This window comes from Miniopterus natalensis, chromosome 1 (genome assembly GCF_054644295.1).
Source record: "Miniopterus natalensis isolate mMinNat1 chromosome 1, mMinNat1.hap1, whole genome shotgun sequence".
Classification (NCBI taxonomy): Eukaryota; Metazoa; Chordata; class Mammalia; order Chiroptera; family Miniopteridae; genus Miniopterus; species Miniopterus natalensis.
In genome coordinates this window covers 188596158-188615247 of record NC_142081.1, presented here as the reverse complement: position 1 = coordinate 188615247, position 19090 = coordinate 188596158, and the positions used below count along the sequence as shown (strand labels likewise).

The 19090-nt window shown below is 50.7% G+C and overlaps 2 protein-coding genes across 2 annotated transcripts in view; one reads left to right on the top strand and one right to left on the bottom strand.

The window, feature by feature from the left end:
* The first annotated feature begins 5845 nt into the window (after nucleotides 1-5845).
* SOD3 (superoxide dismutase 3) lies at nucleotides 5846-9547 on the top strand. The gene is made up of 2 exons (XM_087817005.1): nucleotides 5846-5889; nucleotides 8794-9547. The coding sequence occupies exon 2, from the start codon at nucleotides 8810-8812 to the stop codon at nucleotides 9545-9547; it is 738 nt and encodes a 245-aa protein (XP_087673131.1). The 5' UTR covers nucleotides 5846-5889; nucleotides 8794-8809.
* Nucleotides 9548-15704: 6157 nt separating this feature from the next.
* Nucleotides 15705-19090, bottom strand: part of CCDC149 (coiled-coil domain containing 149) — an 86302-nt gene continuing 82916 nt past the window's right edge. Inside the window, exon 12 of the mRNA XM_087827990.1 lies at nucleotides 15705-18404. Coding sequence (XP_087684116.1) covers nucleotides 17980-18404 — 425 coding nt within the window. The 3' untranslated portion in view covers nucleotides 15705-17979. The remainder of the gene's footprint in view (nucleotides 18405-19090) is intronic.

The window sequence follows — 19090 nt, the reverse complement described above, 5'->3', positions numbered from 1 at the left end:
GGGGCGGAGTCGCCGTTTTCCAGAGGGCTGTTGTTCTGATAGAAGACACATATTTCTTTGGGTAAACATCTCCACTAAAATGTGAAGACAAAATGTAGATAAAAGGCTGCCTATTTGTAGACAGAGAGGAAACGAGGTAACCTGGCTTACTTAACTCATTTTTGGCTTCCGTGGACATTTGAGCTTCAATTTCTGTTGTAGTAAATATTCTAGTTCTGTCTGAGATGATCTAACTTTGAGGGTTAAAATTCAAAAAAACAGACAATGGTTTCAGCCTATGCATAGGCATTTCTTTTACAAATGGCTGTTCTATCCTTGTAAATGCATTTTTAAAATAATTTCAAGTCTATATTAGTGTTTATATAATGAATATGTGCTCGCGAATGAAAATTTAATGTTATCCTGGTCAATAATCCCCAACCAGAACAATGCTCTGATTATTACAATATGTCTCTATGAGTAAAATCATATAGTTGAGTCAATAGTTGGATTTCATCTCTTCTGCTCTGGCTTCTGAGGGAAATTAGCCAATAAGAGATAAACTCCTGCTTCTCCTGTAACGGCTGTGTGGAGAAACACCAGCATGAAAATGTTTTTGTGCTAAGACAGACAGATGGTAGGAGAAACATTTGGAAGGTTCCTTGCCTTGATCCCCAGCCGGGGGTGCCAGCAGCTCCTATGACACCCCCACTATGGGGAGGATGTCCTGGGACCCAACCCTACTCCCATGTTCTCTCTGGGAAGGCGAGATGGTGCCCTGCACAGCTGGGCCAGGGCCCGGAGCACTGTGCAGAGCTTGATCGCTTGATAAGATTGCTCCAAAATTCTGTGAAATGAAATTCAAATTATGCTACTAAGGCCATAACATAGAATCTTCCAGTCTTCCAAATGCTGACGTCCTGTGGCTTTACCCTCTGGGTGGCCTTGGTGGGTGATGGTGGTTTGGAGGCTGTGGTGAAGCTTGTGACCCATTCCATTTTAGATCTCACTTAAGAGCGGCCACAACTGTACTGGACTCATTCATTTCCTGAGTGAGACACGTGGCTGCTTTCCTGACAGTTTCCTTCCTTGGGCCTTGAATCTGAAGCTTTTGATTCCTCTCAGCATTTAGACTTCCTAATTCATTTTCTAAAATGGAAGCTGAATCAAAAGACCTGTCTTTCCTCTGCAGTTTCTCCCAGGAACAATTTTCCACAAACCTAGGAGTAGAGGAGGTTCTATCGCCTCTGTCCCTAGATTCTGTTTCCTACATGTTGTGAGGTTTGTGAGTTTTTCGCACACGCCCTGGGGTTTTCCTGTCCATGTTTTCTGTTAGTCTGGCCATTCCGGGCTGTGCAGGGAAGGGACTGGGCCAAGCTGGCTGAGGGGGCAGTATTTCTGCACTGCAGTGAGGTTGCAGGGGGTGTGAGGGGTCAGCGGGGGGAAGGTGAAGAGGTAGTCAGTGGAGCCTCAGAACTGATGAGGTAGAAAGTCACCACCCTGAGGGCTCAGTGAACTGGGCTCAAGTCCTTCCTCTGCGCCTAACGGGCGTGACACTGGACAATCAATTAACCAGTGTGGGTCTCAGTTTCCTTACCTATAAAACATGGGACTGACTTTGGGGAGGATTCTATGGTCCCTCATATACAGGTCTCTGCAAATAGACTATAAGCATTTGAGGTGAGGCTATGGTTTTCACTCTCCATAGTCATGATGCCCAGGACAGGATCTGGCACCTAATGACATCAATTGGCACACATTTGGCTGTAGCAGAAACACACTAACAGTGGAACACATGGAGGCTTGTTTTTCCTGTGAAAGAAGACTGGAGCTGTGCTGGTGTTGGAGAAGGTGCACAGTGAGGCCATTTTTTTACTTTAAGTTTTATTTTGTTTATTTTTTCAATGAAGTTTTTGAGGACCTAGGATCTCTTCCCCTTTCCCTCTTTCATCCTGCACATGTCGGCCTTTTGTTCTCACTCTTATCAACTGACGGTCTCAAGGTACCCACCACACGCTGTCCTTCCAATCCACGTTCAAGGCAAACGGGGGGTGGCACCAACCACTTCTGTCCCATGTCATTATGTTTTATTAATTACGACTAAGTCACATGGCCACCACTAGCTGAAAGAGATGCTGGGAAAGCAGGTGGCCCTGCACTCAACAAATATTTTTTAATAAATATGACTAGAAAGTTAGCTGAAAAAGGCTTCTCTTTTCTCCAGTGGAATACATATGCAGTTACTTTGAGGAAATCAGAATACCTTAGACAGTCTTTTTAGTTACTCACACCGTATCTTGTTTTCTATGGCAGAGCAGGAATGACTCGCACTTCCTCCCACAGGCCCAGCCAGAAAGCAGACCTGGAGGCAGGGCCAGAGTCCAGGAAAACTCAGCTCAGAGGGGTTGCACTCCATGTTTTCCTGAGAGGCTACTTTACATACACTCACCTTCTGGGCAGAAAAGGCGTCGCTTTCCTGTCCTGCCACTGGTCATTGTCCTCACATGGCCAGCCAAGTGGACCTAGTTGGGAAGTTCCTGGCTCTGACTGGTTTTCATTACCTTCTGACTCAAACCCATTGAATGGAAGGATGACAAGTTCGTAGTGAACAGGACACTTGCCAGGATGTGACGTGCCCACGGAATACAATCTGTCTTTTTCATTGAGGAGCAGTGTCATTAATTCCGATGAAAAGGGGCCTGTAAATTGTTTAATAAGTGCCTGGCACACGAGAGGCACTTAATAAATGTCCAATGTTATTACTTTGTTATTAGCAAGAATGATGCTTCTTTTCTTCCTTCCCACCTTGCCAACATGGATCTCTTTTTCCCCAGGTTACCCAAATGTGTTTTGGACAAAATGATGGGATCCAAGACTGAATCACACAGTTACCTGGTTCCACTCCCCTCCTCCGGGGTTTCTGGAAGCACCTTAGGCAGGCAAGACACAGTCGAAGTTTCTTCAGGCATGTCTTGAAGTACCCTGGTTAGGTAAAGTCATGATGCAGAACCTAGCCTTTTAGGGAGACAAGCTGAAACCCTAATTGTTGCTTTAAATCTTTTTTTTCTCATGGTAACTACTTATTTCCTGGTGGAATTTAATCCTATTGGTTTTCTGAGCACAGTGAAAGGGAAGCTATTTACAACTGGTATTTCTATATAAAAGAAGTACAAAGTCCTTTAGCAGAGATCTCTGCTACATACAGGGTGGGGAAAAATAGGTTTACAGTTATTCATATGGAAAATAATAAATTAATAAATAGTAATACAATAATAAACTCTGTTTCCCATACTCACAACTGTAAACCTATATTTGCCCCACCCTGTAGATATGAGTACATCTACATCTAATACAGCCGCTTCCCAGCGCTCTCTTAGTGTTCTTTTGTACAGGGTGAGGCAAGCGTTGCTTTACATGTCAACATTTCTGTGTCTTATGTGCAAGGCAGGCAGTGATGTTACAGATAACTCTGGTGTGTAGACTCATGTGTTGTTTCTAACTTTTCTTCTCTCTCTCCTTTAGCCCGGGAGGTAGTAAAGTGCAATGATCAGGAATCAGAGAGTCTTGAGTTTAAATCTTGACTGCTATTTTCTAGCTCTGCAACTTTGGACCCATTAGTTATTCTCTCTGAACCTTGACTTCTTGTCTACATAGTGAGCAAATTAATAGCCATACCACAAAAGCATTGAAAACATTGAATAACATATTATATGAGGAACTGTTTTGTAAACTGTTCAGTTGCAAGTTCAGAAAACCCAACCCAAACAACTTCAGCAAAATAAAAATGTATTGACCCTTATAAAAAGAGTTAGAGCTTCAGGCACGGCGAGATCCAGGGGCTCAAACACTGCTATTGGGTCCTGATTTCACTTTACTTTTATTCCGCTTCCCTCCACATTGGCCCTTTCCTCAGACAGGTTCTCCTTTAGCAGGGCAAGGTGGCTGCAATAATTCCAGCCTTTTCCTCCAGTTTCACGTCCAGGGGGAAAGAGAGGATATTTCTGTTCCAACAGTCCCAGCAAAAGTGTCATTGCAGCTCCTTGGCTCTCAGAATTGAGAGGATTCTCTCAGAACCAGAGCAATGCTGTGGTTGGTCATGAGCCCACCTCTGGAGCAAGGGGTGGAGTCAATGTCCCCCTGCATTGATTGAAAGCACAGTGGTTTCCATGAAGGAAATTGGGGTGCTATTGTCAAAGGAAGGGAAATTGGATGTTGCCAGGGTCGGGGTGAATATCCCCTAGAAGGCCATAAAAATGAGAGAGTATGGACTTTAAGACCAATTCTAGAATTTCTTATGGAGATCTTTCTTGGACCTTAAAAGAAATAAAATTAGATTCAATGAAGAAAGCACCACTTGATACAGGAGCCATGAATTTACATAATCATCATTTTAAGAATGAATGAAAATATAGATTTTTTTTTAATTTGGTGAAAGATTCACCATGAGAAACCAGCACATTGTGTGGTGGGGTGGGGTGGGGTGGGAGGCGGTGTCTGGAACTCTGAAAAGTCACTAGTCTAGGACAACTACGCCCCGCCGCAGAATGCAGAGCGGCAAGGACTGAGCTGCTGAGGCTTCAGTTCCCAGCGAGCCTGAAGGGCGGGCGGTGGGGCCGAGGGGCTGGAGTTTCCGAGTTCCCAGAAGTCTCCACCTTATCATCTGGACAGGCTGCCCCGGCCAAAGATCTTCAGTTGGAGTCCTTCCTGCCAAGTGGTGGCTCCCAGACTTGGCGGCTCGCTAGGACGACCAGCTCTTTAAAAAGATGATTCCAGGAAGTTCCTGCTGGCAACTGATCGACTCCGCCTGGGTGGGGCCCGGAAGTCTGGATTTTGAAGAAGCTTTTCGGGGGCCAGGACTAGTGTCTGTGTGCCTAGGGGCCCTGTGCATCCCTCCCCAGCTGCGCTCCCCACTCGGTATTGGACGGGCCTGCGGACACTGCTGTTCCCTCCACAAGAGCATGAGCCCCCCGAGGGCAGGCGCTCCTGCAGCTCCGGTCACCCGGCACACAGTGCAGCACCCGGCTGGCGGTGAGCACCCTCTGGACGTTTGCTGAAGGAAGGCTGGAGAACACACAGGGTGTCAGGGAAGCTGCCTTTTCCCACGTGGGCTTTTCTGGGGAAGAAAAGCTTCCATTTCTGGAAGATCTCTGTGATTGAGGAAGGATCACAGCGGCAAAGGAGAGGCCGCCGGGCAAGGGATGGGCTTGAGGTTCCCCCAGACTACATACTCTCTTAAAAGGCTCCTCCATCACTTCCGTAACAAAGCGACAGCAACGCTGCTGATGATGGTCCCGGTTAGCATTAAAGCCCCGTTTTACAGATGAAGAAAGGGAGGCACAGGGCGCTAGCTGGTCCAGGGGCGCAGCTGGGCTCTGCCGCCTGTGACGCCCCACCTGCCTCTCGCGTTGCCCGGGGCGCAGCACAGTTCTGAGAAGCATCGCGTATACCTGTCAGGTGCCCGTTTCCATCGGAGGAGCGTCCAGCGAACATGAGTCAATAGCTAAGGAAATCGGAAGAGAGCAAAGGCCCTCTCAAGAAAGAAACCATTGTGCGCCTTCCCAAACAGGCTATTTTCTGTCTGATTTTTATCCCCGGCTGCTGCGTGCTGAAGGTCACTGGCTACGTCTGTACAAACTGGTGAAGTCATGACAAGAAATTCTTGGCCAGGAAACCCAGGGCTGGGGAGGGGCTGGGGGAGGAGGAACGGAGGAGGTGAGGCCAGCCTGGCCTGCTTTCCCTCCAGAACTGGCCCAATGACCTTCTTTCCTCAGGGTGACCACTCCCCTGGGCTGGCTTTCCGGGACATCCACAAACAGCCCAGCCTCACGAGTCAGGCTGCATTCCTGCGACGACTGCCGGGTGCTGCCTCCACTTCGCGGGCGGGAAAGCTCTCTGGGAAGAGCTGGCAAGGTGGGTGCCAAGCTGAGGTTCATTTAGTTCTTCTGAGAGTGTGCTTATTAAGAGTTTAAGCCGGGTGGGGCTTCGGGCCTAGTCTTGGAAAGGATTTGATCTTGAGAGAGAAACAGACAATGAGAGAGGCTGGCCGCTCCCAGAGATGGACGAGTGGGGCGCTGGGGAGAGGGGTGAGGAAGGCAAGCGGGAGAAATAGCTGTTCTCCTTTGGATCGGCCAGGGCCAGACCCAGAGGACTTTCGTGTTAGTAAAGACGCATCTGGAGGGAGCAAGGCTGCCCCTTCTGGGTGTTGCATGGCTCAGGTGGCTGGAGCTACTGAGAAAACGCCCCCTGCTTAGGGGAGGCGGCTCAGGCTCATGGCCAGGCTCCTTCTAAGAGTGAGTGGAGGAATGAGCTTGTCTCCGCTCCAGACCAGCACAGAGCAGGTCCCAAAGAAACCACTTGGCCATCCACAGTTCAGACTAAGGGGGAGGCTGTGCAGGCAGGTTGAGCTTCATGCGAGCTGACCTCGAGGGACAGAAGCCCAAGGCTTAAGAAACCAGGAGTCAGGGCTTACCTGGGGTTCAGGAAGAATCTTTTTCTCTTAAGAGAAAAACATCTCCATAACATGTTAATTATTATCCAAGTGTTCTTGAAAGAGAACAGTCTGTTTTTGCTCTATGTTTTTAAGGAAGAACTTTCCAGTTGGTGGAGCCCTCCTGGAGGGGTAGGACTGCCTCAGAAGGAGGGGGCGGTCCCCAGTGATGGAAAGCTGGAGGCTGAGGTCTGGCAGGGATGGTCCCCATTGCGGCAGCCCCTTCCCGGACTCCAGGGTAGTAAGCCACGCCAGGCCATGCCAGAGGTGGTTCCCCAGATGTCGCTTTCTGGGCTTTTCCCCCTACCTGCCACTCCCACTTGGAGCCTTTCCCGGCTCTTCTTCCCATGGTTTCAGTATCATCTCTCAGCTGATGGGCCTGAAACCTCCATCAGTTTTTCTCTGTTCCCTGAGAAAAGAGCTGCCACTTGCTGAGAACTTTCTAGGTACCAGGATCTGAGTGCCTTAGATGAGAGCTGTTCAGTGTGGTGATGTCTAAGCCAGGGGCTTGGAGAAGACCACATGGTTTCCAATCTTGTCCTCAACTGTTACTGAATTTGTAACCTTGGGCAGAACATTCGCCTCTATGCGCCTCAGTTTCCACACTTCAGAATGAGGGTAAAAATAATACTGACCCCACAGAGTTCTCGTGAGGCTCACATGAACTGACATGTGCCAACTGTGTTTAACAGTGCCTGGCACGTGTGTTCAGTAAATGTTAGCAATTCTGATTGTCTCTTCTAAGCCCCGCAGCCAACCCCCAAAGGAAGCGTAATTATCCGTATTTGCAGATAAGAAAACTGAGGCCCAGCATTTTCTCTGCTGCTCTGCAATAAAATAACAGTAACAGCTAACCCTTAGAGAGCAGAAGGCAGAGTCATGTTTCAGATCTAGGCAGCGAGTTTCCGAATCCATTCTTTTATTTTTTTAAATCCTCACCCAAGGACACATGTTTTTTTGTTTGTTTGTTTGTTTGTTTTTATTGATTTTAGAGAGAGAGGAAGGTCGGGGAGAGAGATAGTCAGACCTTTCCCGACAATGTTGCAGTTACTATATGTTGGGATTGGGATTCAAATCTGCATCTGACTCCAAAATCCCTGGCTGGGTCCCAGAATCTTTGATGGATTAAAAAAAAAAAAAAAAGACAATTCTGGCCCACAGAATGAGAATATCTTAGGCCTCTGATTTTTAAGAACCAGAATCTCATGTGCAACGAACCCTGAGACCCTTCCCAGCTACCCTGCCTCTTCCAAGTGCCACGGTTGCATTTCCAGCTGTCCGTTGAACATCCCACCTGGGCACGCACCAGCATCTCCCCCTCTCTCCTCCTTTTCGGGGCCTCGGACTACTATCCAGGCACCCAGTCTCCCCTGGGAACTCAGTCATCCTCAGCTGCTCCGCCTTCTTCCCCGCAGGGCTGCCCACGATGTCTCCCCAACCCACGCCCCCTGTGCCTCTGCGGTCTCCACCTTGGAAAACGCCTTCCTCGTTGCTGGCTTGGGTTACTGCAGCAGCCTCCTAGCTCATTGCCCTCTGACTATTTCTCGTTCTCTGTGTCTGCATCTCTGCCTAGGCGGCTCCCATTCCTTCTCCCCCATCCTCTCCATCCCCAAGGTCCAGCCCACGTCCTTTCTCTTGCCAGACTGAAGGAACTAAAAGCTCTCTCACCACCCACTCTTCTGCTTAAAAACTTCCACCAACACAAGCCTCCCAACTAATATCCACATTCGGCACAGCAAATCCAGCCTCTCAATCCCTGGCTCATATTTAACGTTACCCACTGCCAGGTGCTGGCCGAGATGACAGGGCTACTGATGAATCAAACAGAGTTTCTGTCTTCAAGTCTACCGACCAGGGTAGAGAAGGGGGACAGGTCACTTCAGAGCGAGGGCACAGCTCCGCAAAGACCAAGAAGGCAGGGCAGCCCTAACACGGCTGTAGGCAGGATGCTTAGCGCAGCAGGGAGAGGAGATGAAGAGGAGGAGGGGCCCTGGGGGGCCCTGGGGTCCCCTCTCATGTGCCCTGAGAGCCTCTCCCCCTTGCTCTGAGGACTCCCCACACAGGAAGACAGGACTTGGGAGAACCATGATCAGATTCGTGGCTCAGGAAGATCCCCATGAGTTCCTGGAGAGTTTTGTGTCATCCATCTTTACAAGCACAGTACTTGGCACAGTTTCTAGAACACAGTAAGACCTGGAGAAACATGGGCTGGAAGAACGAATGGGCAAAGACGCCCCTTGGTGGGGATGGGTGGGATCCAACCACTTGGGGTCCCTGAGATTCCCGGTCTCCGCTGACTAGCCCCCCCACCCCCCCCGCGCCTGCAGGTGCCGGACTCCAGCCATGAGGGCGCTGCTGTGTGCCTGCTGGCTCCTGGTGGCCTGCTCCGGGGACGCCTGGGTGGGCGCAGAGGCGTCCGGCGCCAGCTTCGACGCAGAGCAGCAGATCCGCGACATGCACGCCAAAGTGACAGAGATCTGGGAGGAGGTGCTGGGGCGCCGGGCGCCGGGCGGCGGCGGCCCGGACGCCACCCTGCACGCCTGCTGCCACGTGCGGCCGTCGGCCACTCTGGGCGCCGACCAGCCCCAGGTGACCGGCCTCGTGCTCTTCCGGCAGCTGGCGCCCGGGGCGCGGCTGGACGCCTTCTTCCAGCTGGAGGGCTTCCCGGCCGAGCCCAACGTGTCCAGCCGCGCCATCCACGTGCACCAGTTCGGGGACCTGAGCCAGGGCTGTGACTCCACCGGGCCGCACTACAACCCGCTGGGCGTGCAGCACCCGCAGCACCCCGGCGACTTCGGCAACTTCGCCGTGCGGGACGGCGGCCTCTGGAAGTACCGCCCGGGCCTGGGCGCGGCGCTCAGCGGCCCGCACTCCATCCTGGGCCGCGCCGTCGTGGTGCACGAGGGCGAGGACGACCTGGGCCGCGGCGGCAACGCGGCCAGCCTGGCCAACGGCAACGCGGGCCGGCGGCTGGCCTGCTGCGTGGTGGGCGTGTGCGGGCCCGCGCCCTGGGCGCGCCAGGCGCAGGAGCAGGCGGAGCGCAAGAAGCGGCGGCGCGAGAGCGAGTGCAAGGCCGCCTGAGCGCCCCCTGCAGGTGGCGCCGCTCCCGAGCGCCCGGGCCCCTCCGTGATCCGGCCCCCTCTGAGCAGCCTGAGATCCCCTCCACGTGCCCCCAGATCCTGCCCACCTTGATTTTCTCTCTTCTTCCAGAGACACCTTCTAACCTTCCGGAGACACTTTGTCCACGGCCGAGGTCTCCCCTAAAGTGCCCCCTACCCTGAGATCTCCAACCAGATATGCTGAGACACCCCCTCCATCCGAAGGGCAGCCCCCACCTTCAAGGCACCCTCACCCCGAGCTCTGGGAACCCCCAGGGGCACACCCCTCTACCATCTACCCCTCCTACCCTGAGGGTCTCCTAGACTCCTGAGTTCCCTTTCTACCCTGACAACCCTACCCTCACCCCAAGAACCCTGAGATAACTCTGTGCATTAAGGACCGCATCCCCCCCAACCCCCCCTTAGATTCCTCCTGGGCGCGCTCAGACGGGCCCTGAGGCCGCCTCGGGTGCCCACCTCACCACCAGCACCAGCGTGTGGCCCCGCCAGCAGGGGCGCCTGCAGCTAGGTGGCTCCCCCGGCCTCCAGCTGGTCTCAGCACCGCCACCCCGCAGGGAGCCGACACCCCTCGGGGCTGTTCGACAGTCTTCACGTTGCACATTAAAAACTCAGCAGCTCAGAACCGCACCCAGGCCTTGGTTGTTTGTTTCAGGCTTCTCTCCCGGGCTCAGTTACTATTTGAAAATAGCAAAGATATTTCCCAAATCCCCTTTAGGACTTCTCCTTACCCTTCCCTTCCCAATTCTGCCAGCAACAATGTTCAGTCCCCGGTGGGAAGTGAGAGGGGGAAAAATTCAGCTTCCTGGGCTACATCCCCGGGCTGTGGAACCCTAAGGGAGAGGAGATCTATTTGCAATATGCTTCTGGTGATTCTGACATTAGAGCCACTGGCTCGGGCCCTGTGGCTCCTCACATCTGCCTCTAAGTGCAGGTGAGGTCCATTTCCCAGGTGGCCGAGACCCGCCAGTGAAGCAGTGGCACTGCGCAAGTTACAGGGAGGCTGGTGCTGGCAAAGGAAGTCAGCGGCCTCACAAGCAGGACAATGCTCTTCTCCACACAAAGGCACTTGGAAGCAGTGGGGCCCAAAGGCCGGCTGATTTTAATTCGAAGCTTGTTGGAGTTGCAGCCTCTTTTTGAAAATTACCATCTGCACACAGGCTAGATCGGTCTTGCGTATCCACCTTCATTTACTGAATAAAAGTTCTGACAATAACTTTTCAACCTCCTGGGGTAGACTCCCTTCCCAGCTGCAGCTTTTCCACCCTGGTTAGTTGGAGGCAGCTCCCGTTTCTCCCAGACTCTTACAAACTGAGCCTGAGCCAGAAGCCCATCCCCAGTGGTTATTTTTACCTCTTCCTATGACTAGCTTGTTATTGAAAATTCTTTCTTTGAACCCAACTGACATTTGGAGAGAAAGGCTATTATTTTGGGGTGACTTTGCTCCACCAACTGGTTCTCACTGGTTTGAAATATTAACTTGAACTGTACCGGACAACACAGAAAGGGAATTAGCAAACTGAGTCTTTAAACTTCCTGGTCTCAAATGGATGTGTTTACCTATCCCCACAATTAAAAGTTCCAAAAACAGGGCAGCAATTACATAGGGACGCAGGATGGAGAGGAATAAAATCCCAAACAGGCCATCTTTGACTCTGCCGCCCAGATTTTAGGTTAATTCAGGATCTTCCAGGGAGGTTTGGGTTTATTTTTCAGAAGGAGACTGATACTTTTCATCACTTACCTTCTGTCTTCATCTGTTTCAACTGTTATCACAAAAAAACAAACAAAAACACACCAGACTAGGTAGCTTAGAAACAACAGAATTTATTTCTCACAGTTCCAGAGGCTGGAAGTCCAAGATCATGGCCCCAGCATGGTCAGGTTAGAGACCTCTTTGGGATTCGCAGCCAGTGCTTTTTCACTGTGTCCTCACACTGTGGGAGGGGCAAGGGGTCTCTCTGGAGCCTCTTAGGCATTAATCTCACTCCTGAGAGTCACCCCCTGGATCCCCCCAGCCTCCCTCATGATTTTGGGGTCTTCCAAAGGCCCCACCTCCTACTATCATCGTCTTTGAGTGTTAGCATTTCAACGTATTTACTTTGGGGGGACACTCAGACCACAGCACCTTCTGTTCTTAGTTTCTCTCTTCACTACCTCAGCCGCCCCGACTAAAGAGAGACCCCAGCAGACCCACTCCTTTCTATTCTGTCCATCAATAGGAATGAAATTGTTAAACTATTCCATGGGGCTCCAGAGTCAAGAAACATAGAGGAAATAATACAAGGGCAAATTCCAGTCCACTGTCAGGGCCAAGGAATGGTGTTGACAGCTCAGGCTCAGCTACAAAGGCCTGTTTGGAACCCCAGCTCTGCCGTATGTACAAGCTGTGTGACCTGAGCAAGTCACTTCACCTCTCCTGGCCTGGGTTTTCTCACTTGTAAAATAAGACTATCCCATTGGATTACTGTATTAAATCGAGTATTATTCAGGAAAGGAATATAGCATAACATGAAGATCTAAGGATCTAATAACTGTCTAAATAATAACCCTGGCCGAGGTCAGAAAAATAGGTCCTACTAATGGATTGGACTATCTTGTAAGGTACTGAGTGCCATGCAACTAGAAAGATTCCAGTAAAGGACAGTTTGCCACCCCTTAGGTTTGTAAGAAGGTTTCTGCAGCTGTTAGGTTGCCTGAGAGAAACTCAGTGATCCCAGCACTTGTGGGGAGGGGACCTAAGATGAGGGGAAGATAGTGGGCCATAAAGGCAGGTGTCTGCTTCTTGGCACAGAACCGGGCGTGCGCCACTAAACACACCCTCTGGACCCCACTTGGCCCCTGGAGGCTATTTTCACCCCTCTCCTCTTACAGATCTGTTTTGTTAATCTCTTTACATTTGCTGTTTTGACTTCCCAGCCAGCTTGCTAATCAGCTTGCCTATTTGACTCACAGGGTTTGCATTTGTCACCGAGACTTAAACACACACTTGTTTTGATTTCTTTTTGTAAAATTAGAAGCATTTGATGTAATGACTCTACCTAGACACAGCTGGTAAAGTGAGAATAATGCTCAAGTTCGCACAGTTTAAACACAATGTAGACAATAATTAGAAATGCTATCTTTAGATGTTTAGGATAAGCTTTTCCTCAGAATTGCAGATTTTTCTGAGTTGGGCTTTTCAGTGCATATATATACGGAAATACTAAAACTGTAAGAAAATAGAGCAAATCAGTGAGTGCTTTGGTCAACTTGAAAGATTGCAGGAAATAAACCAACTGATTTTAGATCTGGCATTTTTGACTGAATGTGTAAAATCTTTACATTCTCCATAATTTTCATGACGAGCATACGAGCTAATAATTTTAGGTGACAGATTGTAACTGATAAGTTGCTACAATATGAAGAAACGTTCAGTCTATGATTGGCCTGCAGCTAGGGTGGAAAGAGAGAATGACCTAAATAATAAAGATAATTAATCATCTATATCGGGAAAATTACCACAGTTTTATTTCAGGTAACAAAAACGATACAGTCATGATACATGATGATCACAGAATCCAATAAAGCAAGGTCTGTAAATGAATAGAAGTTACTTCTTTCTTTAAATTAAACTACAAAATAGCAGCTGTTTTGCCTTTTTTAAATCCTCTCCCAAAGATATTTTTGTCATTGATTTTTAGAGAGAGAGAGGAAGGAAGGAAGGAAGGAAGGAAGGAAGGAAGGAAGGAAGGAAGGAGGGAGGGAGGGAGGGAGGGAGGGAGGGAGGGAGGGAGGGAGGAAGGAAGGAAGGAGGGGGAAAGAGAGAGAGAGAGAAACATCGACGTGAGACACACATCAATTGGTTGCCCCCCACACGATCCCTGACCAGGAGGGCGGATCGAACCACAGCTGAGATACGCGCCCTTGACCAGGAATTGAACCCGAGACCCTTCGGTCCGAGGGCTGATGCTCTAACCACTGAGCAAAACCAGCCAGGGCTTTTTTTTCGTTCTTTCTTTTTTAAGCCAATTATTTTGAATTTAATAGACTATCACTGGCCTCGGCTAACGTCTCAAAATATGTATATTCCTGGGCTCACATAGGTTCCGGAAAGTCAAACTTGTCGGTATTACGCAGACATTCACTATGCATTCAAAACCATTCCCATTTAGCAAAGAGGTGATATGAAATGGAAGGCAGCGCGTCCGTATCTATCATCTTAAATTGCCTTCATGCTATATCAACACGTTTTGTTTTGTTTTTGTGAGCAATCATAATATCGAGAGATGGGTCCTTCTTATTTTTTCGGCTTCTCGTTTCTATTTAGATTCACTACTGAGCTCTCTATGGCATCTCTCTGATCTTCACATTTTTCTCTGTTTAGAAAGACACCTGGAAAAAGGGAATATATTAAAGCGGTGAGTTAAGGGGACTCCTCTGCCTTTCTGACATCCTAAGGTTCCCTCGGTATTATTAAGGGGGGGAGACTGTTCCACATGGAGCCTTCCCGAATGAAAGCAGAGGGAGAAGGGGCTCAAGTAGAGAACTCTGTCAAAGAGAGGCAGGCACCCAGCCAGCCCCGGGCTGCAGGAAAGCGGCCGAGCCAGGAGAAAACACCAGTTTTTGGAGGAGCAGAAACCCAAGAGGAGCAAAAGCATGCTGTAATTTTAAAGAGACAGTCAAGATAACCCCGTGGAGCAAGCAGTGGGTCTTTGAAACCCCTTAAAGAGGAGATTGAACCTTTTATGCCCCGTGAATCGGGGTGCAGTGCTCCGGTTGGAAGAACACATCCGAAAATGTGCTCCAAAATGGGCCCAACCAGCACCGGCACCCCCTTTTCAGAACTTCGCATTGTGATGGTGGTGTGTGTTTGGGAGGGAGGGCACAGCAAAGGAGCAATGATGGGAAAACGAATTTAGCTTATTTAAGAGTGCCAGCTGGGAGGAGGCTCCTGCAGGGGCTGAGCGGAGTGCCACCGGGAGCCTCCCAGCTAGGGAGACCTGGGGAATGGCCCTGTGAGGCGAAGAAAGGGGGGGGACAGAGGCGGCGTGGGGAGGGAAGGAGTTAGGGATGAGAAATGCCTGGTTTACAAAATCCAATCCATTTCCACGGGCCTTAATTAAAAGAACGACTAACAGTCATATGTAAAAATCCTCACCCACAGGCTCTCAGGTACAGGGAGATCACAAACAATGCGGTGTGTGCAAACAAGCTTTCATTAAGAGACCTGTCAGCTCCGTTTCATTTATCCAGACTGCTCTGCATTCTGCTGGCAACCAGGCTGGAAAAATAATGGAAGGACAGACACACTTGAAGAGGTAAACAAAGGTGGGAGCGTTCCAGCTGCAAAACAGGACAGATGATAAAGAAGCCAGGAGAGAGGAGAGGGGAGATGGCATTTTTCTTACTAACAAAACCACCGCCACCACCCCTCCCCAAACTCAACCCTCATCAGTAACGTAATAGTCTGGCTTTTTAAGGGTTAAACGAAACCAAACTGGACTCGTGGGGTTCAGTGACAATGCTGTTGGTGACCTCCTCAAATCTATTCTCAGCGCTCCTCTATTTCTCAAGACCTGATTTTGTTTTGTGTTTACCCTTTTAGAGTCTGCATGTTCAGGGACAAGGCCCCTCCCCAATTCAGAGAGTGATCCTGATGAACCTAAGCCCATGACTAATTCTCTCTCTCTAGTCAGAGACTGGTTTAGACAGAGGCGTGTGACAATTCTTTCCAACGAAATGTGACAAGAACTGGGTGTTTTGCTCTTACACACACACACACACACAAAGAAGGAGACACTTCCCTTTGCCTTTGAACACAGATGTGAGAAGAGGTGACGCCTGGCGCTGTTGCAGCCTTCTTGTTAGCCTGAGGAAGTAGCTGACACCAAGGCGGCAGAGCAAGAAGATAGGAACCCAGATCCTTGATGACTTTCTTGAATAAGCCAAACCCCGAATGCCCTACTTCTGAAGTCCTTGTTATGGAATAGAATTCATTTTTCTATTGTTCAAGTTTCTTAAACAAAAAGTGTGAATTATAGCTGAGGATACCGACTGATGCAAGGCTATCTGGTGGAATAGGGGAGAGAACGCGGCAGCCTTTCCCAGTGACTCTTAAAAAGACAAAAGACAACCATAAGTAATCGCTGAAACTCTCTTTAATGCCCGTGGGACAAAAGAATCGTGTTGGGTGGGGACAGCAGAGGTGGGACAATATCACATGTATATAGGGTGTTGTCAGGGTTACACATACAACAGGATCAACTCATTGGCTCCAACGCCACAATGTCATCTCAATAACACAAAGCCTTTCTAGGCCGATTGCACACATAGGGTTTAGGTTGTCGCTCTCTGTGACCTCCCTGCCCTGAACCCCAGACTCCCTGGTGCTCATGGCAGTTTCCCTGCCCATGATGAGATGTGTTGGGGTTTATTATAAGCCTGATTTCCAGAAAGTGATGAACAGGCTCTAAAGACGTGCACCTGGCGGACTGTGTGTCAAAACCAGAGCTTCTGCGGGGAGACATTTTTCCTCTTGTTATTATTGTATTAAATCTGGCTGTGTTTTCCTTCGGTGACTGGCGTCCTATGCAGTAATGCTGAACATTTGCAGACGATTAAGGCCTAGTGCAGCAGGAAGATGATTTCTGTGGCTGCTGGGCTGTGCAGGCTCTGCAGCTGCAGAAGCGGCCTCCCTGGAGGGGAAGTTAGGGGGGCCTGGGGAGGGGGAGAGGCTGGAGCAGCTGGGGGCGGGTATGCCCAGCTCACCAGGAACAACAGTGCACTGACTCCAGCATGGCCCCATTCCCCCAGCGGGGGTGGGGGGACCTGCACTGAGTGGAAAGAAAGCAGCTGGAGGTTTCCCCCGCTGTGCACAAGGCAAAGGACTGGACCTTCTCGTCTGCACTTTGCCCCTTCAGAGTGAGACAGCACAAATCCCTGCAGGCTCCTGCTCTGCTAGCAGAGCAGCCCAGGAGATGAAATGTGGCCCGGAAGCGTTAGGGTGGGCTGGCCACGCATGTGCAGGTTTCACACCTGGACCACAATCCTGGTGTAAACATCTGGTTTTTAGGATGGGTTTTCCAGCTTTCCCACCTTAGGAGCCTCTCTTTTTCCTGCAGGAGCCTCTCAAAGGAGTGATTCTGGTTCTCAGAGTGTTTTGAGCTTTGGGAACTGATATCAGGTCTTCCTGGGGAAAGAAACTGAGTTCAGCTCAAAGAATGTTCTATCGTTCGATGAGCCTTCAGTTTTCTGCAGTGCCAGATGCTGCTGAGAAAAGCTCATTTTATCCCCAAGGAAAGAACCAGGTGGGGGTGACCACTCCCTCCTTTCCCACACTTGGAGCTAATGTATGGTTCCACAGTCCCCCTCACCAGGCTGGAATAAAGTTATTTTGTTTTCTTCTCTCTATCCACCCTATGAGCTCTGTGTCTTGTCTCTAAAATCCTTGTACCTGGGGGCACAGAGGAGGCAGCCTTCACATTTTGTTGGAGTGAAGGGTTTGAGGTTTCAGGTGGGGAGGGACACTGAATGGGCCTAAGCAGCTGTATCTTGCTCCAATCCCACATGGCCGTAAAACCCTATATGCAGCACAGGCCGAATGAGAGAGGCAGCATTTCCAGGTTCTGGCCTTCATCTTATTTCAAAAACAAAAAATCAAAACACCCCTGGAGTCCCCACCCTCCTTTCTCACCCCCCAACCCCCATCAGTCCAGTCGATTAATCCTGCAGAATTACAGGCTGGAACACTCGGCTCCAGCCGTCAGCAAACAGGTCTCCACAGGGGCTGTGGATTTCAGACCAGAAGCCCCACATTCTGAGCCTGCCTAAGCCCCTTTCCACCTGCCAGCCGGTGCCAGGACAGACAGTGCCGCAGGCAGGATGCCAAGAACACCCATGAGGGGGGTCCTGCCGGGACCTGACACGAGGAAGTGGACAGGCGGGCCCTCTGGACCCATTATGCTCAATTACACCCTGGTCTCCAGCTGCCTAACTGTTGCAAAGACGCAGATCTGATTAAAAACCCCATTGGTTTCAAGCTCTTTCCATAATTTTGATTGGCAACATTAAACGCTAATAAAAAAAAAGTCTTATCTCTAATAAAACAAATGCTGACAGAAAGACGGATGCCAAAACCCAGCCATATGGCGGACGCGATTCCGTGCCTGGCCATGTTCACAGCGGTGCGTCTTCGGCAGAAAGAGATGACACTTAGAAGCCTGAGGACCCGCATTTAATAAATCAAACTGTGCTGGCATCAGAGTAGTCACAGTTTACGACAGGACCCGTGTCTTTTCTCACTTGCAGACTTGGAGGTGTTTTAGGAGAAAGCGACTTCGGAGAGCTGTTCTGACGACGAACTCTTTACCGTCCCCAGTGCCTTCGACGTGTCACCGTGCCAGGTCCCTCTCCCCTTCATGTTTTCATGGTGCTCCTTGGGCCTCCGGCCTCTGGAGGCTCCTTGCCATCTTCCAGGGTGGCAGCTTCGGGTGCGGGCTGGCTGGACTCAGAGGAGTCCTGGCAGCATCTGGGAAGTGGCCCCCCGGAGGCCAGGCCCGGCCCCCTGCCGTCCCTCAGGCCCTCCAGGGGACTGTCGCCGCCGACCCCGCCCGGCTCCGCAGCGGCCTGTTCCTCCATCAGTGTCACCGTTTCCCTCCGGAGCCCGCTGGCTTCTCCTCCCTCGGAAGGCAGCCGGGGCAGGGCAGGGTGAAAGTGCTCGCGCTGGCCCCCGCGGCTCTGGTTTGCGGCGGAGCTGACAGCAGGCCTCCCAGCGTCCTCGGGTGCTGTCAACACCTCGGCAGCGGCGCAGCTTTCATCCTGTTCTTGCGTCTGAACCTCCCCTGGAACGGACGGAGGACAGCATCAGGCCTCTGGCTGGGAGTCAGCCCTCCCTTCCCCTCTCCTCCCGCCTCTGCCACTGTCACCGCCGAGGCAGGAAATGCTTCTGGGCCCCCAGCCCCCCGGCTGAAGGGGGCACTGGACTGAACTTCAAAAAGAAAGCGGCAGGCACTCTGGTGATTACGGTGACGCTGAGGGACGGAAAGGGAGCACCTGGGCCACTTCACAATCCATCCTTTCCAGGCCCCTCCTTACCTCCTGCTTCACTCTCTAGCCCTGGCTCCTTGGGGCCATTAAATATTTACATGGGGACAAAGGTTTTGCATGTTCTGTAGCCCAGTGCAGACCTGGGGCCCTTTAGAAATGAAGGGGATTCTGTCTGCCTTCGGGGGGGGGGGGGGGGGGACGACACGACTGTGCAGTGAGAGGGATTTAGTGTCCCCCACCCTTTGTCCATCAGTACCTCATTCTTTGGTGTAGATGCTGAAGTTTCCTCAATTTCAAATAAAACTACTATATGCAAAAGCAGCTTCAGGCTCCCCCTGCCCCCAGCTAAACTGTTCCCTAAACCCCTTCTCTGTACAATATAAATTCTCCAGCTGTAACTGGACAGAGATGGGAGAGACTCGGGGCGCTGAGAGCCAGGGCCTGGCCCCCACTTTCCTACTCCCTTGCTCTGTGGTTGGGG